We start from the raw sequence: 23,223 nt of genomic DNA, 5'->3' as shown, positions 1-23,223 counted from the left end.
CAGGCTGGTCTTGAACTCAAGTGATACACCCACCTCTGCCTCCCAAGGCATTGGGATTACAGGCATGAGACACTGTCCCTGGGCCCACCTCACTTTTTTTGAATAAATTAACAAGGTGACTCTAAAATTCATATGAAAATTTAAGAGACTCAGAATAGCCAAAATCATCTTTAAAAAAAAAAAAAAAAAAATCAGGCCAGGTGCATGGTGGCTCATGCCTGTAATCCCAGCACTTTAACAGGCCAAGTAGATGGGTCACTTGAGCTCAGGAGTTTGAGACCAGCCTAGGCAACAAGGCAAAAGCCTATCTGTACAAAATACACAAAAATTAGCTGGCGGTGGTGGCACACACCTGTAGCCTCTCTCAGCTACTCAGAAGGCTGAAGTGGGAAGATGGCTTGAGGCTGGGATGCAGAGGTTGCAGTGAGCGGAGATTGCGCTACTGCACTCCAGCCTGGGCAACAGAGCCAGACCATCTCAAAAAAAAAATAAAGATCAAAGTCAGAATAGTCACATGTACCAATTTTAATACTTACTACAAAGCAACAGTAATCAAGACTGTGCTACTGGCATAATCATGGGTAATACAAACCAATGGAATAGAACTGAGAATCCAGAACTCATACATTAATGGGTAATTCACCTAAGACAATAAGACGAAGACAATTCAATGGGGAAATAATAGTCTTTCAACAAATGGTGCTCAGACAGCTGGATATTACATGCAAAAGAATGAAGTCAGACTGCTACCTCATACAACATACAAAAATGATCACAAAACAGATCAAAATAGAGTGAAAACTACACTTTCAATTTCAACTTTTGATTTTCACTATTTCAACTTTTATTGTAGATCTAGGAGGTACATGCGCAGATTTGTTACTTGCGTATATTTTGTCATGCTAAGGTTTATGGTACAATTGATTCCATCAATCAGGTACTGAGCACAGTACCCAACAGTAAGTTTTTCAACCCTGTTCCCCTACTTCCCCGACCCTTCTAGTAGTCCCCAGTTTCTACTGTTGCCATCGGGTATTTTCAAATGCCTCAAATCGCCATATAATTTTAACAATTTTAAGAATCTAATCTTAAATCTGATAGTATATCAGAACTTACCTTTACTATAAAGAGCTCTGTGTACTTTTGAAGGCTTTTCTACTGTTGAAGACGCTGAGAATCCAGGAGGTAAGCGGACGTGAACCAGCGTCAGTGTATTAGGCCGTGCTAATGGCTGTCTGAATGGACAAGTGCTGAAATATAACCTAACACCTGAAGATGGAGTAAAATTATGCATCAGTAATAGAAACTATGGACCTGACGGAAATATGTTATTGAAGCAATTACATATAGAAGCACAGAACTTTGCTAAAACCATATATAACTTTCCTGACTGATCTTAAATTACCATCTAGACTATCAGCTAAAATATAATCTAAGAATGTCACTCAAGGCCGGGTGTGGTGGTTCACACCTGTAATCCTAGCACTTTGGGAGGTCAAGGCAAGTGGATTATCTGAGATCAGGAGTTCGAGACCAGCCTGGCCTTCATAGTGAAACCCCATCTCTACTAACAATACAAAAATTAGCCAGGCATGGTGGCATGTGCTAATACTATCCCTGCTACTAGGAGGGCTGAGGCAGGACAATCACTAGAACCTGGGAGGTAGAGTTTGCAGTGAGCCAAGACTGTGTCACTGCACTCCAGCCTGGGCAACAGAGCAAGACTCCATCTCAAAATAAAAAGAAAAAGAAAATGTCACCCGAAATTTAGAGGTGAATCAATATATTTCTGTAGAAGGAACCTGCAAAGACAACCAAGGAAGCTTGTGTTCCAATTCAGGCTCTGTTATCAACTGTGAGCCATTGTACCTTTTAGGCTTGGCTTTTGGTTTTTGTTTTCTTTTTTTTTGAGTCAGGGTCTTGCTCTATTGCCCAGGTTGGAGTGTAGCCACATGATCTCAGCTCACTACAGCCTCAAGCTCCTGGGCTTAAGTGATCTTCCCACCACAGCCTCCTAAGCAGCTAGGACTACAGGGCTGTGCCACTACACCTGGCTAATTTTTGTATTTTTAGTAGAGATGGGGTTTCACCATGTTGCCCAGGTTAGTCTTGAACTCCTAGGTTCAGGCAATCTCCGCCTTGGCCTCCCAAAGTGTTGGGAGCCACCATGCCTGGCCTAGGCTTGGTTTCATATCTATAAAATGAAGAAACAAAATTAGAGAAAGCTTCCAGTTTTTAAAATCCTTTGTTTTACAAATTATTTATATGGCTTTATGATGGATAGAGAAGTAAAAAGATATTTCTAATCATAAATTTCCAAACCTAAGGATTTTCAGAAGTTGTAACAGCAACAGCAGACATGTAAATAAAACAACATACCTGCATGTGTGACAGCCAATAACTGACAGTCCAGTGATTCCGAATTTTCAATCACTGCTATTTGGACAATTGGTTTAAAAACAGAACGATCGATGGTCCTAAAAGAAAAAAGAAAAAGTGCATTTTTAAAATATGTCTACTAAATTATAAGGAACATTTCACATCAGAATTTTTACATATTTCCACATTTTCTTTTTTTTTTTTTTTTTTTTTTTAAGATAGTCTCGCTTTGCCACCTAGGCTGGAGTGCAGCGGTGTGATCTCAGCCCACTGCAACCTCTGCTTCCCAGGCAGGTTCAAGTAATTCTCCTGCCTCAGCCTCCTTAGTAGCTGGGATTACAGGCATGCACCACCATGCCCGGCTAATTTTTATATTCTTAGTAGAGGCAGGGTTTCACCATGTTGGCTAGGCTGGTCTTGAACTCCTGACCTTAGGTGATCCATCTGCCTCGGCCTCCCAAAATGCTGAGATTACAGGCATGAGCCACCGCGCCCAGCCCCGAGTGTATTAGTTTTTATCACATTGGTAATTGTTTTTCTGGATTTGAAAAAAATTCTAGAAAAAAGTTAGAGGGAAAACCGGAAAATGCTGTTTTCAATTGTCTGCCTTCAGAATTTTTTCTTGTCACTGAAGAATAAAACAAAACTAAAAGTTAGCCTGGGCAAGATAGTAAGACCCCATGTGTTTTATTTTAACTAAAAATAAAATTAGGGCCGAGTGTGGTGACTCACACCTGTAATCCCAGCACTTTGGGAGGCCGAGGCGGGTAGATCACGAGGTCAAGAGATCGAGACCATCCTGGTCAACATGGTGAAACCCTGTCTCTACTAAAAATACAAAAATTAGCTGGGCATGGTGGCACATGCCTGTAGTCCCAGCTACTTGGGAGGCTGAGGCAGGAGAATTGCTTGAACCCAGGAGACAGAGGTTGCGGTGAGCCGAGATCGTGCCATTGCACTCCAGCCTGGGTAACAAGAGCGAAACTCTGTCTCAAAAAAAAAAAAATAATAATAATAAACAAATAAATAAATAAATAAATTAGATGGGCACGGTGGTGCATATCTATAGTCATAGCTACTCAGGAAGCTTAGGCATGAGGACCACATCAACCCAGGAAGTTGAGGCTATAGTGGACTACAACTACATCCCTGCACTCCAACCTGAGCAATAGAGTGATACCCTGTCTGGGGGGGGAAAGGTGATTTATTTCACTCTGATTGTAGCAATAACCTAGGCACAAAGATAACAGAAGCTCAAAATTTCAGGCCTTCATTATAAAAAGAGAATGTTTGCAGCTGCCTAAGGTAGTTGGGATATATGCAAATGGTAGTGCAGAGTGTCTGAAGACTTGGTTTCTGTGTTTGGTTCTTGCACTTACTTAGGAGTTAGATCTCAGGCAAATCATAACATCCCTTAGTTTCAGTTTCATCATGAATAAAATGAATACAACAACTGTAAAATACTGTGTTCTGCACTTGTGTCAATAATTAGACTGACTAAACTTGAACCACACATGCCTGTTAAAAAAGAGTGAGTAGTGGCTGGGTGCAGTGGCTCATGCCTATAAATAACCCCAGCACTGGCCGGGCGCGGTGGCTCAAGCCTGTAATTCCAGCACTATGGGAGGCCGAGGCGGGTGGATCGTGAGGTCAAGGGATTGAGACCATCCCGGTCAACATGGTGAAACCCCGTCTCTACTAAAAATACAAAAAATTAGCTGGGCATGGTGGCGCGTGCCTGTAATCCCAGCTACTCAGGAGGCTGAGGCAGGAGAATTGCCTGAACCCAGGAGGCGGAGGTTGCGGTGAGCCGAGATAGCACCACCGCACTCCAGCCTGGGTAACATAAGTGAAACTCCGTCTCAAAAAAATAAAAAATAATAAAAAAAAATAACCCCAGCACTTTGGAAGGCCAGGGCAGTTGTAGTGCTTGAGTCTAGGAGTTCAAGACCAGCCTGGGCAACATGGTGAAACCCTGTTTCTACAAAAAATAGAAAATTAGCCAGAGGCGGTGGTACACGCCTATTGGTCTAGTGAACCCCATGTTTCTCTTCAAAGAATCAGTATGTGAGTATGTTCAGCTCTCTTATTCTTCAATTCTCTATTTTAAAGTTTAACTTCCTTGTAATTCCAGGAAACAACCAATTCCAGCGGTTCTAATCATTAATTCACATGTTTCCCCAGCCCCCAGTTCCATCCTGACTCATCCTGGTTACCTGCTCCAGTCACCTTCTTTGACCTGGTCACCCCGGCTACCTGCTCTGACCCACCCATAACCGTACTTCCTGCCAAAACACCCACCCTGCCACTCCAGCTTAGACCCCTGCTCTCTTTAAAATAGCCAATTGGGTGAGTCTAGCTTGTGCAGTCTAACCCCAGCCAATAGGGGAACAACACAGCAGCAGGATGACCCCCATCAGGCGTTAAGTACCCCTTCCCCCGCCTTATCGAAGATTGCAGACACCATTGTTACATCCACATGCCCCACCCTTCTATAGAAGTAAACTGCCTTGCTGAGAGGAATTATCTTCAGGTGCTATTTCTTTTGCCACCTTGAAATTTTACTTATAACACTGTAGTCCCAGTTGCTTGGGAGGCTGAGGTTAAGAATCGCTTTAGCCTGGGAGGTGGTGATTGCTAGCTGAGATGGAGCCACTGCACTCCAAACTGGGCAACAGAGCAACACTTCCTCTCAAAAAAGAAACAAGCAAACAAAAAAACCGAAAGAGTGAATAGCTAAAAGTGAGGGAATTTTGAGACATGCAGCTTGCTAGCCATAATCCCTAAGTAAAGTTGCCAGGAAAAACACATGTCAAGCTGTACTTTACAGAGTAAAACTAGTCTACCTTATATTTCAAACTATCAAACACAAGAATAAAAGAGGCCAGGCACAGTAGCTCTTGCCTGTAATCCTAGCACTTTGGTAGGTGAAGGTACACAGATCACCTGAGGTCAGGAGTTCAAGACCAGCCTGGCAAACATGGCAAAACCCCGTCTCTACTAAAAATGGAAAAATTAGCTGGGCATGGTGGTAGATGCCTGTAATCCCAGCTATCAGGGAGGCTGTGGCAGGAGAATTAATTGAACCCAGGAGGCAAATGCTGCAATGAGCAAGATGGCACCACTGCACTCCAGTCTGGGCAACAGAGTGAGACCCTGTCTCAGAAAAAAAAAAAGAACGAAGAGTCTCTAACAGCTCTCTTTGAAACATAACGTAGAGTGTCACCTCTTCAACATTCCTTATCTTTTAAAGACATTTGGGTAAGGGAATAATATAATTTTAGTATGCTACACATAAGTAGTACAATTATGCCTGCAAATGAAATGCTTAACAATAAATTAAATGTTACCTAGCAATGTTACCAGCAGCAGAGACAATGGCATTCTGTGACACGGAGGCAACTCTGCTCATTCCTTGTCCATCTTGTCCCAAATCATACACCTGTGAATACAAAATCATTTTCACTCAAACATCATTATATATTATATACGTTATTAAATTTTTCCTTTTAAGAGATCCTTTAATATTGGCATTTAATACAAATATGAAAACATGCAGATCTGAAATTTTATAAAAAGGGACCCCTTCTGAGTAGTGAGCTGGGCTTTTTTGTTTTTGAGATGGAGTCTTGCTCTGTCGCCTAGGCTGGAGTGCAATGGTGTGATCTCGGCCCACTGCAACCTCCACCTCCCTGTTCCAAGTGACTCTCCTGCCTCAGCCTCCCAGGTAGCTGGATTGTGGGTGCATGCCACCATAGCTGGCTAATTTTTGTAGTTCTAGTAGAAGTGGGGTTTCACCATGTTGGTTCACATTGGTCTCAAACTCCTGACCTCAGGTGATCCACCCATCTTGGCCTCCCACAGTGTTGGGATTACAGGTGTGAGCCATTGCGCCTGGCAGGCTTTTTGTTGTTGTTGTTTAATCACACAGTTCATATGAAAAGTTTAAGAGGCAAGAATTGTCTTCCCTAAAAATAAGGATTTATTGGCCAGGTGCGGTGGCTCATGCCTGTAATCCCAGCACTTTGGGAGGCTGAGGTGGGTGGATCACCTGAGGTCAGGAGTTCGAGACCAGTCTAAACAACATGGAGAAACCCCAACTCTACTAAAAATAGAAAACTACCCAGGTGTGGTGGCACATGCCAGTAATCCCAGCTACGTGGGAGCCTGAGGCAGTAGAATCACTTGAACCTGGGAGGTAGAGGCTTCGAGGAGCCAAGATGGTGCCATTGCACTCCAGTCTGGGCAATAAGAGCAAAACTCCATCCCAAAAAACAAACAACCAAAAATCAAAAAAACAAAAACAAAACAAAACAAAAAAAGGATTTATTTTACTCTTAATGGTATAATATACATATATATATATATGTTTTTCCGAGTGAATGTTTATTTTATTAAAGCTTTACACAAAATTTACATTTATATGGTTGGGGATGACCAGAAAGGTGTCAGCAGAACCAAGTTGCCATTACAATATTAAGTTAAATATATTGAGTTTTGGGTTGGTAGTAATAATTAGCTCTGTAGAATAATCTCATATGCTCCTACTACCACGATACAACCCTTTGACCTCTAATCTTTCTTGTAAAAGCTTTTCTTTTCATTAAATTGTCAGCACTTAAATGATAAAGCTTATAGTCATTGAAAAAATGCAATCGATTCAAGGTTCAATACCAGCACATAGGGAGTGAATAGGATTTGTTTCTGATATATTGACACAACGTAAGGAAACCCATCTCAATGGTATAATATTAATACTAACCTGTATTACTCCTTTCTCAGATCGCGTATATAAAATATTTCTAGAATTATCAATTGCAATTTGAAGAATAGGATCTAAAAGTAAGACAAAAAAAGGAGAAAAAAACATACCCAAGGATTAACAAAGCAAACACATTAGCCAGTTACAACATATTGTTGAATTATAACTTTGAATTCAAGGGTTTTCTTCTCCCTTGCTTTGTAGTTAAATCCTAGGATACTTGCAAGGGTTCCAGTTCAAAAAACATTTTGGTCAGATAACACATGAAAACAACAGATGCTAAATACTGTGACTGGGTTACAAGCACAGAAAATAAGTTATTTTGTCCTCTAAATGAATTTTAAGCCAAACCAAAAACAAGTCCTAAGTTATTTCTTCATTCAATAATATTTAATGAACATTTACTATATGCTAGAAACACAAAGAATAATTATACCTGGTCCTTTCTGTTAAGAAACTTCCAATTTGGCTTAATGATTGTGTGAAGGAAACTAATTTTAAATTTTATTCATATTAATATTTGAGTATACTGATCTTATTTTGCCAAAACACTTAAAAAATTATTTCACCTGTTTAAATCTCTCAGTTCATGAAAATCTTATATTCTTTTCATATTGGGAATTTGTTCTAGACCAAACAAATCATGTATTAGCTGTCTGAATGTCTGTCTCTCTCACATACACACACATATTTTGGTTTAAGTATGAACAGCTGTTTTAGACACAAGTTCTTTGATGCTACGTTTACAGGAAATACAAACCTGAAAATAAAATACACACTTTCTCTCTGTTATAATCTCTTCTCATCCCTTAGAAGACCTTATGAATATATACCAGATGCTACTTAATATAACTGTTTCAATTCAGAATGATAATATCTGAAGAAAATATTGAAGGAACGATGTATTAGATCAGTTTTACTTGCCAAATTTATTGTTTTCTACTTACCATCTTCTGAGAATGTAAATTGTAGCAAGGAAGGTACAAGGAAAGAAAGTGAGCTCTTTGAGTGGTTTATTTTCCTACATCTTTGGCTAAACCACCCTGCTTCTGCCTTAAAGAAAAAAATAAAAAGAAGACTTACAAAAGTATGTAACTCCCTTATCATAACTACTGTATATCCATATTTATTAAAAAACCTTCAAATCTTCACGAAATACCAGTTGTAATCACTAACAGCAGTTATAATCAACAAAATGAGACATATTATTCAAAAACTGAGTTTAGTCCATAATGTAACATATCAACCAAATACTGAGAAGGAAAGAATTTCAAGATATACTATTAAATGAAAAGCCCAGGCCGGGCGCGGTGGCTCAAGCCTGTAATCCCAGCACTGTGGGAGGCCGAGGCGGGTGGATCACGAGGTCAAGAGATCGAGACCATCCAGGTCAACATGGTGAAACCCTGTCTCTACCAAAAATACAAAAAAAAAAATTAGCTGGGTATGGTGGCGTGTGCCTGTAATCCCAGCGACTCAGGAGGCTGGGGCAGGAGAATTGCCTGAACCCGGGAGGCGGAGGTTGCGGTGAGCCGAGATCGCACCATTGCACTCCAGCCTGGGTAACAAGAGTGAAACTCCGTCTCAAAAAAAAATAAATAAATAAATAAATAAATAAATGAAAAGCCCATTATGGGCTAGGCACAGGGGCTCACGCCTATAAATCCTAGCACTTTGGGAGGCCAAGGCAGGCAGATCATTTGAGTTCAGGAGTTTGAGACCAGCCTGGCCAACATGATGAAACCCTGTCTCTACTAAAAACACAAAAATTAGCTGGATGTGGTGGTGCATGCCTGTAGTCCTAGGTATGCAGTAGGCTGAGGCAAGAGAACTGCTTGAACTAGGGAGAACTGAGCCAAGACTGAGCCAATGTACTCCAGCCTGGGTGATTGACTGAGACCCCATCTTAAAACAGCACTGATTTGAATAAAAAAAAAAAAAAAAAAAAAAAAAAAAAATTCATAAAAAAAAAATAAAAAAAAAAAAAAAAAAAAAAAAAAAGCAATTATGAAATAAAACAAACAATAATCCAAGTAAAAACATATATTTGCAAAAGTACATTATGTAGTTATATATGTGTATTCACATACAAATACATATGCATAGATATCTTTATCTTTGATGTCTGCTTTATGTTCTATAAGGACATAGATAGAATTAATAATGACTTTTTTTTTTCCACCTAGATTTAAGAGGAAATAATGACTTTTACCTCCAAGGAGAGGACTGACTTTTTAAAGCATGATGTAGTCATGAGGACTACAGCTTCAACTGTATGCTTGAATATTTTCCATAAAAATATATTAATATCCTTATATAATTAGAAAACAAAAGAAAGGCTTATTTTTCCCTATTCCAATAAGAGAGGAAAAAACATTTACAAATGTCAGACTTACCTGGTAGGCTACTTCATATAAACAGCCATCCTTTCCAGCCAAGAAAATTCTGCCATTATCAGTGGAAGTTATTGTTAAAAGGTAAGTATTATCAGTAGGAAGAGAATATAAAGGATCTGGAAGCAACTGCATTCCACCAGACATACTGTCATTAAGAACTCCAGAGCCTGTTTATTTTAAGAAAGGACACATAAATCAGTTTATTGGCTACTTTATGGTTTTTAAAAATCTTTGTATTATCATCAGAATTGACATCCTTATGGAATTATTATTTATTGGACAATTAACACAGTCAACAGTTTCTATATCATAATTTTAAAATAATTAAAAGAAGTCTGATACAATTTCAAAATTCAAGTTAAACAGAACCTGCTCTGTGTGTGTGTGTGTGTGTGTGTGTGTGTGTGTTTCTTATATAGTAAAACATTAAACAAAAAACTAACCATGCCAGGCACGGTGGCTCACGTCTGCAATCCCAACACTTTGGGAGGCTGAGGAGGGCGGATCACCTGAGGTCGGGAGTTCGAGACCCGCCTGACCAATACAATGAAATCCTGCCTCTACTAAAACCACAAAATTAACTGGGCATGGTGGCACATGCCTGTAATCCCAGCAACTCAAGAGGCTGAGGCAGGAGAATTGCTTGAACCCAGGAGGTGGAGGCTGCCGTGAGCCGAGATCGTGCCACTGCACTGCGGCCTGGGCAACAAGAGCAAAACTCTGTCTCAAAAAAACAAAACTAACCCAATATTAAATTCTGGAAAACTGCCTGAGGATTTGGCAGTAACAATCACTAATTTGAGTCCATGGAATTCAACATTTCACCCAGATTAGCTTTTAATTGTAATATCAATTGGCCAACATATTTTAAAAAACGTTAACGTAGGTTGTCATACCTGTTTGCAAATTAGCATAGCTGAGTCCAAGAATTACTATGTCTACAGGGGTCGCCAAAACCAGGAGGTGTCGTACATGAGGTTGAAAGATGCCTAAGATAAAGCAGACACAGGGCAGGAATACTTTCAGCATGTAAGCACTAACAGGGTAAGGTTTTATTATCATTAAAGTCAGCTACTATTTAAATAGTATAAAAAGTCTGGATCCAGTTTAGTAAATTCTGATGTTAAAATATTACTATGTATGATCATTTAAATAAGTAAATTTTGAATGTCATCAAGAAATTGAAAAGAAAAAAAGTAAACAGAAATAGAAAAGAACCACCTTAGAAAACAATCACTTCAGGGCCGGGCGCGGTGGCTCACATCTGTAATCCCAGCACTTTGGGAGGCCGAGGTGGGTGGATCACGAGGTCAAGAGATCGAGACCATCCTGGTCAACATGGTGAAACCCCGTCTCTACTAAAACTACAAAAAATCAGCTGGGCATGGTGGCACGTGCCTGTAATCCCAGCTACTCAGGAGGCTGAGGCAGGAGAATTGCCTGAACCCAGGAGGCGGAGGTTGCAGTGAGCCGAGATCGCGCCATTGTACTCCAGCCTGGGTAACAAGAGCGAAACTCTGTCTCGGGAAAAACAAAAAAAAACAAAAAAAAAACACACAAAAAAACAATCACTTCAGTATTGAATGCTACTTAAAAAGTATTCTATTACAAAATAGTTTAAATTTATTAAAATATCAAGATTTACATTTGTATATCCATGTTCATAGAAGCATTATTCACAATAACTAAAAGATGAAAACAAAATCCACGTGTCCATTGATAGATGGATTAAAAAAATTTCATAAAGGCCAGGCGCGGTGGCTATGACTGTTAATCCCAGCACTTTGGTCGGCCGTGGTGGGTGGATCAAGAGATCGAGACCATCCTGGTCAACATGGTCAAACCCCGTCTCTACTAAAAATACAAAAAAAAATTAGCTGGGAGTGGTGGCATACGCCTATAGTCCCAGCTATCTGGGAGGCTGAGGCAGGAGAATTGCTTGACAACTCAGGAGGCAGAGGTTGCGGTGAGCCGAGATCGCTCCGTTGCACTCCAGCCTGAGCAAGAAGAGCAAAACTGTCTCAAATAAAAGACACACACACACACACACACACACAATGGAATAAATATGCTGAGCCTTAAAAAGTAAGAAAGTTCTGATGCATGCCGTAATGCAGAAGAACCTTGAGGACACAGGTTAAATCAAATAAACCAGTCACAAAATGACAAATACAGTACCATATGTGTCCATTCATATATATATATAAGGAAACCTAGAATAGTCAAATTCATACAGACAAAAAGGAAAATGGTTGCTGCCAAGGGCTGAAGGAAGGCGAAACAGGAGTTTTTAGTTAATAGGTACAGTTTCCATTTTACAAGATACATGGAGTTCTAGATATAGATGGTGGTGAAGGTTACACAATGTGAATGGACTTAACACCACTGAAGTGTAGGCTTAAAAACAGTTAAGATGGCAAAGCTGGCTGGGCGCCACGGCTCACGCCTATGATCCCAGCACTTTGGGAGGCCGAGGCAGGCAGATCATGAGGTCAGGAGTTTTGAGACCAGCCTGGCCAACCTGGTGAAACCCCGTCTCTACTAAAAATACAAAAATTAGCTGGACGTGGTGGCGTGCATCTGTAATCCCAGCTATTATAGAGGCTGAGGCAGAATTGCTTGAACCTGGGAGGCGGAGGTTGAAGTGAAGTGAGCCAAGATCACGCCACAGCACTCCAGCCTGGGCGACAGAGCGAGAGTCCGTCTCAAAAAAATAAAAATAAAAAACCAGAAAAAGAAAAAGATGGCAAAGTTTGTATTATGTGTATTTTACCATGATTAAAAAATATATATAACAGATTTCATTTTGAAATGTAAATAAAACCTAGATAATTCTGGGAAATAAAATTAAACCAAAGGTTAGAATATTGATAAGAGTATAGAGCAATATTTATACATTTATGCATCTATTTTAGACTCTATGGAAATACATTTGCTTCTTTTTTCTTTTTATTTTAGAGACAGTCTTGCTCTGCTCTCCAGGCTGGAGTGCAGTGGTATAATTAAGGCTTACTGCAGCCTTGTCCTCCTATGCTCAAGCGATCCTCCTGCCTCAGTCTTATAACTGAGACTACAGGCAGGCACCACCATTTCGGGCTAAGTTTTGTATTTTTTGTAGAGACAGGGTATCACCATATTGTCCAGGCTGGTATTAAGTCTTAGATTCAAGCGATCTGCTCGCCTCGGCCTCCTACAATGCTGAGATAACAGGCATGAGCCACCACACTCGGCCTGAAAATACATTTTCTTTTTTCTTGTGTGTGTGATCCTGAAAATACATTTTCAATGCAAGTAAATAGTATATAAAATATCTGTTTTGGCCAGGGGTGGTGGCTCATGCCTGTAATCTCAGCACTTTTGGAGGCTGAAGTAGGTGGATCACCTGAGGTCAGGAGTTCAAGACCAGCCTGAACAACATGGTGAAACCCCATCTCTACTAAAAATACAAAAATTAGCTGGGCGTGGTGGCAGGTGCCTGTAATCCCAGCTACTTAGCAGGTTGAGGCAAGAGACTCACTTGAACCTTGGAAGCAGAGGTTGCAGTGAGCCAAGATCATGCCACTGCACTCCAGCCTGGGTGACAGAGCGAGATTCCATTGTCTGTTTTTACTTAACTAAATATCTGTAATTTCAAAATGGCCATAATCTTAAAAATTTTTACTTAGGCCTTACAAAAAAAAAATTTTTGTCCATTTTTTCCTCCCATAGAAAGGTACATTTGGCCGTACAGTGGTTCATGCCTGTAATCCCAACACTTTGAGAGGCCACGGTGGACAGATTACTTGAGGCCAGGTGTTTAAGACCAGCCTGGCCAACAATGCGAAACCACATGCTACTAAAAATACAAAAATTAGCTGGGCATGGTGGCGCATGCCTGTAATTCCAGCTACTCGGAAGGCTGAGGCAGGAGAATCGCTTGAACCCAGGAGGCAGAGGTTGCATGCAGTGAGCACCGAGGTCCACTGCATGCAGGCTATTCTAGCCTGGCAGACAGAGTGGCACTCTATATCAAAAAAAGAAAAAAAACAAGGTATATTTAAAGGATACATTTTAAATTTACATCAATCATCCTTCTCAGTATCTCTGATGAGAGATTTGGCATTATGAGGCATAAAGAGTAAGCCAAACAATGCTTGTGATGTCTCGAAGATTTACTCTGAACTCTGTTCTCACTTCCATGGGCTATCAAGACTATGCCTAGGGTGTGGTAGCTCACGCCTATAATCCCAGCACTTTGGGAAACTAAGGTAGGCCAGTCACCTGAGGTCAGGAGTTCGAAACCAGCCTAGCCAAGGTGGCAAATTCTGTCTCTACAAAAAATATAAAAATTAGCTGGGGCCCGGCACAGTGGCTCAGGTCTGTAATCCCAGCACTTTGGGAGGGTAAGGTGGGAAGATCACGAGGTCAGGAAATGGAGACCATCCTGGCCGACATGGTGAAACACTGTCTCTACTAAAAATACAAAATTAGCTGGGTGTGGTGGTATGTGCCTATAATCCCAGCTACTCGGGAGGCTGAGGTAGGAGAATCACTTGAAACAGGGAGTTGGAAGTTGCAGTGAGCCGAGATTGTGCCACAGCACTCCAGCCTGGTGACAGAGCGAGACTCCATCTCAAAAAATAAAGTAAAAGGTAAATTAGCCAGGCATTGGGCCACATGTGTGTAATCCCAGTTACTTGGGAGGCGGAGGCTGCAGCGAGTGGAGATCACACCACTGCACACCAACCTAGGCAACAGAGTGAGACACTATCTAAAAAAAAAAAAAAAAAAGACTAAAAAGATGGCCAGTGCAGCGGCTCCCAAGTATAATCCCAGCATCCCTGAGGTGGGTGGATTGCTTGAGCCCTGGAGTTCAAGACCAGCCTGGGCAACATGGCAAAACCCCATCTCTACCAAAAAAAATACCAAAAATTAGCTGGGCGTGATAGTGCATAACTGTAGTCCCAGCTACTTGGGAGGCTAAAGTGGGAGGATCACCTGAGCCTGGGAGGTTGAAGCTATAGTGAGCAATGATCATGCCACTGCACTCAAGCCTAGGTGATGGAGTAAGGATCTTATCTAAAAAAAAAAAAAGACTAATAAAACACAGATACAAAATTTTTTCTTAACATTATTCAGCAATCAATGAAAAATCTATAGTGTAAAATTTTCAGGTGGATCAAGAAAGTAAAATAAAATTTAAGAATCATAGTTTAACATTTTTAAAGGCAGTGTCACTTATGCCATTGAAGTAAGTAAACAGTTAAACATTAATAGTCACTTTACAGCCAGGTGCGGGGGCTCACACCTGTAATCCCAGCACTTTGGGAGGCCGAGGCGGGCGTATCATGAGGTCAGGAGATCAAGACCATCCTGGCTAACATGGTGAAACCCCATCTCTACTAAAAATAAAAAAATTAGCTGGGTGTGTTGGCGTACGCCTCTAGTCCCAGCTACTCGGGAGGCTGAGGCAGGAGAGTCACTTGAACTCAAGAGGTGGAGGTTGCAGTGAGCTGAGATCGTGCCACTGCACTCCAGCCTGGACAACAGAGTGAGACTCCGTCTCAAAAAAGAAAAAAAAGAAAGGTCACTTGACATATTTCAAATTAGAATTCAAAATACAACTTCAACAGAAACTACAACTGCTTAAAAAAGTGTGTTGTCAGCTGGGCACAGTGTCTCACATCTGTAATTCCAGCACTTTGAAAGGCCGAGGCGGGTGGATCACATGAGGTCACGAGTTCGAGACCAGCCTGGCCAAGATGGCGAAACTCCATCTCTACTAAAAATACAAAAATTAGCTGGGTGTGGTGGTACACACCTGTAATCTCAGCTACTTAGGAGGCTGAGGCAGGAGAACTGCTTAAACCTAGGAGGTGGAGATTGTAGTGAGCCAAGATTGCACCACTGCACTCCAGCCTAGGAGACACAGCAAGACTCAGTTTCAAAAAGAAAAAGATTGGGTGCGGTGGCTCACGCCTGTAATCCCAATACTTTGGGAGCTCTAGGTGGGCAGATCACCTGAGGTCGGGAGTTCAAGACCAGCCTGACCAACATGAAGAAACCCCATCTCTACTAAAAATACAAAATTAGCCAGGCACAGTGGTGCATGCCTGTAATCCCAGCTACTCAGGAGGCTGAGACAGGAGAATAGCTTGAACGCAGGAGACGGAGATTGCGGTGAGCCAAGATTGCGCCATGCACTCCAGCCTGGGCAACAAGTAAAACTCCGTCTCAAATTAAAAAAAAAAAAACAGTTGTTGTTCAGGTCTGTCTATACCATTTGGAGTCTAATTATACACACATAATCTCTTCTTTATAGTTTTATTTCTTACCAGCTTTTGGTTTCACAAGCCCCACAGCAAGAATAGTCTCACTAAGTCCATCAAAATAGGCAAGGTCTCCTCTGTCAATAAATGAAGAAAAATATGTTATACATACAAAGCAAACCGGATGTGGTGGCTCATGTCTTTAATCCCAGTACTTTGGGAATCTGAGGTGGGAGGAGTGAGTGAGACCAGAAGTTCGAGACTAGCCTGGACAACAAAGTGAGACTCTGTTTCTACAAAAAAGAAACAAAAAATCAGCCAGGCATAGGGGCATGAGGCCACTGAGGTAGGAGGATCATATAGGCCTGGGAGGTTAAGACTGCAGTGAGTAGTGTTCATGACACTATACTCCAGCCTGGGTGACAAAGTGAGATCCTGTCTCAAAAAAATAAAAGAAGGAAAGAAAACAAAGTGTTATCTTACAGTGCTCTTTATTATTATGATTACTATTATTTCTGAGACAGTGTCTAGCTCTGTTACCCAGGCTGAAGTGCAGTGGCACAATCTTGGCTCACTGTAATCTCCACCACACACCTAGCTAATTTTTGTATTTTTTATAGAGACAAGGTTTGGTGGCCAGGCATGGTGGCTCATGCCTGTAATCCTAGCACTTTGGGAAGCCCAGGCGGGTGGATCACAAGGTCAGGAGTTTGAGACTAGTGAAACCCCATCTCTACTAAAAATACAAAAATTAGCCAGGTGTGCTGGTACATGTCTGTAATCCCAGCTACTCAGGAGGCTGAGGCAGGAGAATCACTTGAACCTGGTAGGCAGAGGTTGCAGTGAGCCAAGATCGCACGATTGCACTCCAGCCTGGGCGATGGAGTAAGACACTGTCTCAAAAAAAAAAAAGAGAGAGACAAGGTTTGGTCATATTGCCCCCAGGCTGGTCTTGAACTCCTGAATGCTCTTTATTAGATAAATAAATTTATATACAGAATATAATAAAAAGACTGGGAAAGGTAGCTCATGCCTGTAATCTCAACACTTTGGGAGGCTGAGGCAGGAGCCCAGGAGTTCAAGTTCCTGGGCAACACAGTGAGACTTGGTCTCTATGAAAAATTTATATGTATATGTAATATATAATGAAAAAACAAGCAAGCAAAGCTGTTTCAGTTCCGAGACCCAGAGACCCAGACCTGCTTATGGATAAGCATGAACTAGAAAAGTAGGGATATACAAAAAATAGAAAATGCTGCTCCCCAACTGGACTACAAACATTAAGTAGTTATCGATCTACTGCTGGGGCAGGGGCAAAAGCATGAAGAGGACCATCTTAGAAGGATGGAATCACAGGAAAAGCCTAAGATTGAGTATGTAAGAGGAACACTGAGAAAAAATCTCCAGTAGACCAACTTGTACCCTAAGTACAAGATAATTCTAAAGGAATTGAAATCTGCAGTGCTCTGAGGGTAACTACAGCAACAACAAAACTCAAATTCAGCTCAAGTCCTGACCTGGAAAAAGGAAACTTCTTGCATAATAAAGATCCACTGGCCAGCGCGGTGGCTCACGGCTGTAATCCCAGCACTTCAGGAGGCAGAGGCAGGCGGATCACCTAAAGTCAGAAGTTCCAGACCAGCCTGGCCAACATGGTGAAACCCCATCTCTACTAAAAATACAAAAAATTGTCCATGTGTGGTGGTGGGAGCCTGTAGTACCAGTTACTCTGGAGGCTGAGGCAGAATAATCGTTTCAACCTGGGAGGTGGAGGTTACAGTAAGCGGAGATCGCACCATTGCACTCCGGCCTGCTCGGGAGAGCAAGACTCTGTCGGGGGGAGGGGGAATAGATCTGCTATACCTTAGCAAAGGAAGAGACATACCCATTTCTTTTTTTTTTTTGAGATGGAGTCTCACTCTGTCACCCAGGCTGGAGTGCGATGGCACAATCTCGGCTCACTGCAACCTCCGCTTCCCAGGCTCAAGCGATTCTCTTGCCTCAGCCTCCCCAGTAGCTGGGATTATAGGTGTGTGCCACCACGTCCAGCTAATTTTTGTACTTTTAGTAGAGACAGGGTTTCAACATCTTGGTCAGGCTGGTCTTGAACTCCTGACCTCGTGATCCACCCGCCTCAGCCTCTCAAAGTGCTGGGATTACAGGCATGAGCCACCGTGCCAGGCCGAGACATGCCCATTTCTAAGAATAAATGCTACTTGCTACTTACTTATAGTATCTACCATCTTACACATGATTTCTGGCTTTCAATAAGAAATTATGAGACACAAAATAGCAAGGAAAAAAACCCTACTGTCAAGAAACAAAGTAATCAATAGAACCAGACTCAGCTATAAATCCAAACTATCAGACAAGAAATTTAAAATAACTATGAACTATGTATATAGGTTTTATATAGGAAAAATTATCTAATTGATGACATGTTGGAATAAGTAAAGTTAGGAGGTCGAGACAGGTAGATCATCTGAGGCCAGGAGTTCAAGACCAGCCTGGCCAACACAGTGATAACCTTTCTCTACTAAAAATAGGAAAAATTAGCCAGGCATGGTGGCACAGGCCTGAAATCCCAACTACTTAGGAGGCTGAGGCATAATAATCACTCGAACCTGGGAACCTGGAAAGTGGAGGTTGCAGTGAGCTGAGATGACGCCACTGCACTTGAGCCTGTGCAACAGAGTGAGACTCCATTTCAAAAAAAAAGAGAAATAAAAAAGACAAAAAACAGACAAACAAAAAAAACAGGTAAAGCATTTCAAAAGAGAGATAAAAATTGTAAGACGCCAGTGAGGCTGGGTGTGGGATGGCTCACGTCTGTAATCCCAGCACTTTGGGAGGCAGAGGCAGGCAGATCACCTGAGGTCAGGAGTTTGAGACCAGCCTGGCCAACATGGTGAAACCCCATTTCTACTAAAAATACAAAAATTAGCCAGGCATTGTGGCACATGCCTGTAATCCCACCTACTTAGGAGGCTGAGGCAGGAAAATTGTTTGAACCCAGGAGGCACAGGTTGTAGTGATCTGAGATCATGCCATTGCACCCCAGGGTGACAGAATGAGACTCCATCTCCAAAAAAAGAAAAGAAAAGAAAACAGAGAGAGAGAGAGAGAGAGAGAGCGTGCGAGCAGAAAAACAAAAAAAGAATGGAGCATCCAAAATGAGGTAATATCAAACGGTATAACAAACGTACAGCTGAAATCTCAGAACAAAGAAAATGTATCAGAGAATTTAAAGATAAAGGCTGGGCCTGGCGCAGTGGCTCATACCTGTAATTCCAGTACTTTGGGAGGCCAAGGAGGGCAAATCACTTGAGGCCAGGAGTTCAAGACCAGCCTGGTTAACATGGTAAAACCCCATATCTAATAAAAATACAAGAATTAGCCAGGCGTGGTGGTGTGCGCCTGTAGTCCCAGCTACTCTAGAGGCTGAGGCAGGAGGAGTGCTTGAACCTAGGAGGGGGGAGGTTGCAGTGAACCAACTTTATCCACTGCATTCTAGCCTGGCAACAGAGAAAAACTCCATCTTGGGGGAAAAAAAAAACAAAAACAAGAAAATGGCTGAACAGAAAACAAAAAAGAGAGAGAGAAAAATAAACATAACAGCTGAAAAAAATTTGAAAAATAAAGACATTAAACTAAAAGTTCTAAGAAGCTCAGAGAACATGAAGCAGAATAAATATCAAGAAAAAAATAAGATCTAGACTTTCAAGAAAGCTTCCAATTATCCTGAAAGGGCCATCCACACAGGACAAAATAGCTAAATGGCATCTTATGTGGACTAGGATTCCCCATCCTCCTACAACATGGCATCCCACAGGGCCCTTTGATAATTGGCACAGTCTCTTGAAACCATGATCCAAATGCTGAGAAAGTTGGGGGTTAGAGCACAATAAAATGACCCAAGATTACATTTTCATCATCCAGAATGAATTAGGATTTCTAATAGAAAGCCAACTGAATATTTAAACTATGTATAAATTCTACAAAATTGAATTTGTAGACTTATAACTTGTGCCTTTTTTTTAAATAAGTACAATCTTCAAATAATTTTTCTTTAAATGAACACACACTACTATGGATCAAATATGTGTGTCCTACTAAAATTCATGTTAAATCCTAACTCCTAATGTGATAGTATTTGTAGGTGGGGCCTTTGAAAGGTTTTTAGGTCATGAGGATATGCCCTCATGAATGAGTGAAACCCTGTATCTGCTAAAACTACAAAAATCAACCAGGCGTGATGGTGGGTGCCTGTAATTGGCTAATTTTTTTTTAGTAAAGACAGAGTTTCACCATGTTGGCCAGGCTGGTCTCGAACTCCTGACCTCGTGATCCGCCCACTTCGGCCTCCCAAAGTGCTGGGATTATAGGCAAGAGCCACTGCACCTGACCAAAAACATGTTTTATAGAAAATAATTATTCTCACATTTATCTGTTCTGTAATTTTTTTGCATTGACTTCTCTTGGAAAGATACATTCTTGAACAAAGTTTCTATTATTTAGCATAAAAATGAATATGTTATGGAAACATAACAAAGTGAGGAACACTCAGGGTACATGAAAAATAATCACAACCAGGCCGGGCGTGGTGGCTCCCAGCACTCTGGGAGGCTGAGGCAGGTGGATCACCTGAGGTCAGGAGTTCAAGACCAGCCTGCCCAACATGGCAAAAACGCGTCTCTAAAAAAATAAAAAAATAATCACAACCATACATCACTGCTATTACAACTATTATATTTCAACAAGAAAAACTGCCATGAAAACTTCTACTAGAAAAACAATGTTTCATTTAAGCCATAGGTATTAAGCTGTCATTTAGCTTCAATTTTCTTTCAACGATTTTTTTTATTTTTGAGATGGAGTCTTCTCTATCACTCAGGCTGGAGTGTAGCGGCACGATCTTGGCTCACTACAACCTCTACTGCCCAGGTTCAAGTAACTCTTCTGCCTCAGCATCCAGAGTGGCTGGTACTATTCGCATGCACCACCACACCTAGCTAATTTCCGTATTTTTAGTAGAGATGGGGTTTTGCCTTGTTGGCCAGGCTGGTCTCACACTCGGATCTTCAGGTGATCTGCTCACCTCGGTCTCCCAAAGTGCTGGGATTACAGGCATAAGCCAATACACCTGGCTGATACGGTGGTTTTTTTTAAATGCATGTGTGCACCTAAAAAGATCTTTAATTACGGAGGAGCAAGAGTAACATCTTAATTATATGGGCCTTCCTATGTTTATCCCATTACCTCATCTACGGATAATATAATGGACAGCTGGAAGTAAAACAAAATCTTGTCTCTAAAAAGTCAAGAGGGAGATCACCAGACCAATATGCTCCATTTAAGCAAAAGTACCTTAGGCTTTCACTCAGAATCATTTCTATACATAACAATTTACACACAGGTCAAAATCACAAAATGACAACAAAATAAATATCAGATGCCTACTCCATAGAAATGCAAGGAAAGGGCTGCGTGTGGTGGCTCATCCCCATAATCCCAACACTTTGGGTGGCCAAAGCAAGTGGTTTATGAGGTCAGGAATTTGATACCAGCCTGGCCAATATGGTGAAATCCCGTCTCTACTAAAAATACAAAAATCAGCCAGGTGTGGTGGCGCATTCCTGTAATCTCAGCTACTGGGGAGGGTGAGGCAGAAGAAGCACTTGAACCTAGGAGGCAGAGGTTGCAATGAGCCGAGATTGCACCATTGCACTCCAGCCTGGCAACAGAGCAACTCTTCAGCTCCAAAAAAAAAAAAAAAGGCAAGGAAAACAGAAGTCTTTAAAAATGTCCAATCATCTCTTAATGAATTGCCAACATACTATTTTTACTACAGGCTAAGAGCTTGGGACCTGGACTCGTGCTACTCAGGAATGGCATATATACCAGCAGCAGCAGCTGGCAGCTTGTTACAAATGCAGACCGTTGGGCCTCACTCAGGACTACCAAAACAGAATCCACATTTGAACATCCCCAGATAATTGATATGCATACTAAAAAGCATTGACCCAAAGGCTAGATGAATGAAAGATAAACCAAGCAGCTTCTAATGAGAACACTAGCCACAGTAAAGTTTACATAAATTCTAATCACACTTAAAGCAAACCAGCCTTAAATACATACCCATCTTCATAGTTCCACATGAATATATCGCTGTCAATCGTGAGCCAAGCTCTGCTGATAGGAGGGAACACACCCATCATGCAGTTACACTGCATATCTGAGGTAGTATAGATGTAAGGCAGACAGAGTTGAATCTTATTTTTCTTAAACTTGTTTCAATAGCTTTTGACTTAACATTTATGTAAAAAATCGCAATGTGTCTACTCTTTAATACAACAAAGAACCCATATACTTTAACATATTTTAAATAAAACCCTTAAATGAACATATATAACACACCAATTAAACACAGAATATACTTTAACATATTTTAAATAAAACTCTTATATAACACTCTAATTAAACACAGAACCCATATACTTTAACATATTTTAAGTAACGCCCTTAAATGAACATACATATAACACACTAATTAAACACATAACAATGAAAATATCAATGTTAACATTTTTTAAATAGTTAAATACAAAGTAATAGGATACGTCCAAACTGCTCAACAAGTTCAGGTGGGAGAGGAACTCTTCGGATGGAACTTATCTCTGGAAGGTTGGGTACAGACAGCAAACCAGGTCCTTGTAAAGGATAATCCATATCTGACATGCCAGAAACAGTGGGATTATCTACAAAAAAGAAAATGAAGTATTTATAATAACGTACTGTTCATCAACTGGGCATATAAAAGGACTGAGTGCCTCTCTGTACCTTTGCAACCAGCACACATAATTTTTTTGTGTGCTGGTTCCAAAGGTACAGAGGATATACTAGTTTTGACCCCACACAAAGTAGGCCTGAAATATTCCATTTTAAGACAGGGATAGTTACTGGTTTCAGATCTGAAGGGAAGGTCATCTCTCACAAAACTTGCTCTATAACAAAGGAAAGGTTTAAATTTGATAATGTAATGTTATTTGAAAATAACAGTGGCTGGGCGGTGTTTCACACCTGTAATCCCAACACTCACTTTGGAAGGCCAAGCGGGGAGGATCACTGAGGTTTGGAGTTCGAGACCAGCCTGACCAACATGGAGAAATCCCTTCTCTACTAAAAATACAAAATTAGCTGGGCATGGTGGTGCATGCCTGTAATCCCAGCTACTCAGTAGGCTGAGGCAGGGGAATTATTTGAACTCAGGAGGCAGACATTGCAGTGAGCGAGACTGCACCATTGCACTCCAGCCTAGGCAACAAGAGCAAACTCCATCTCAAAAAAAAAGAAAATGAACAAACAAAAAAAATAGCAATGAATAATCTAGTCTTGGTATAGTGTGATGTGGCCCTTTTGTTTTCTTAGAGCAGTGGTT

General features: G+C 41.1%; 1 protein-coding gene across 2 annotated transcripts in view; it reads right to left on the bottom strand.

The window, feature by feature from the left end:
- Positions 1-23,223, bottom strand: part of NUP155 (nucleoporin 155) — an 81,744-nt gene that overhangs the window by 51,069 nt on the left and 7,452 nt on the right. Inside the window, exons 2-11 of one of the 2 annotated variants that reach the window (XM_017548238.2) lie at positions 22,406-22,543; positions 21,924-22,020; positions 15,852-15,922; positions 10,434-10,526; positions 9,538-9,704; positions 8,089-8,194; positions 7,142-7,215; positions 5,730-5,821; positions 2,380-2,477; positions 1,117-1,269 (exon numbers count right to left, since the gene is read on the bottom strand). In XM_017548238.2, coding sequence (XP_017403727.1) covers positions 1,117-1,269; positions 2,380-2,477; positions 5,730-5,821; positions 7,142-7,215; positions 8,089-8,194; positions 9,538-9,704; positions 10,434-10,526; positions 15,852-15,922; positions 21,924-22,020; positions 22,406-22,543 — 1,089 coding nt within the window. Of the gene's footprint in view, positions 1-1,116; positions 1,270-2,379; positions 2,478-5,729; positions 5,822-7,141; positions 7,216-8,088; positions 8,195-9,537; positions 9,705-10,433; positions 10,527-15,851; positions 15,923-21,923; positions 22,021-22,405; positions 22,544-23,223 lie in introns of those variants that run through there. The other variant, XM_017548239.2, reaches the window with a different exon arrangement.

This window comes from Cebus imitator, unplaced genomic scaffold (genome assembly GCF_001604975.1).
Source record: "Cebus imitator isolate Cc_AM_T3 unplaced genomic scaffold, Cebus_imitator-1.0 Scaffold205, whole genome shotgun sequence".
Classification (NCBI taxonomy): Eukaryota; Metazoa; Chordata; class Mammalia; order Primates; family Cebidae; genus Cebus; species Cebus imitator.
Note: the sequence above shows the minus strand (reverse complement) of the source record. Positions and strands in the feature narration are given on the sequence as shown.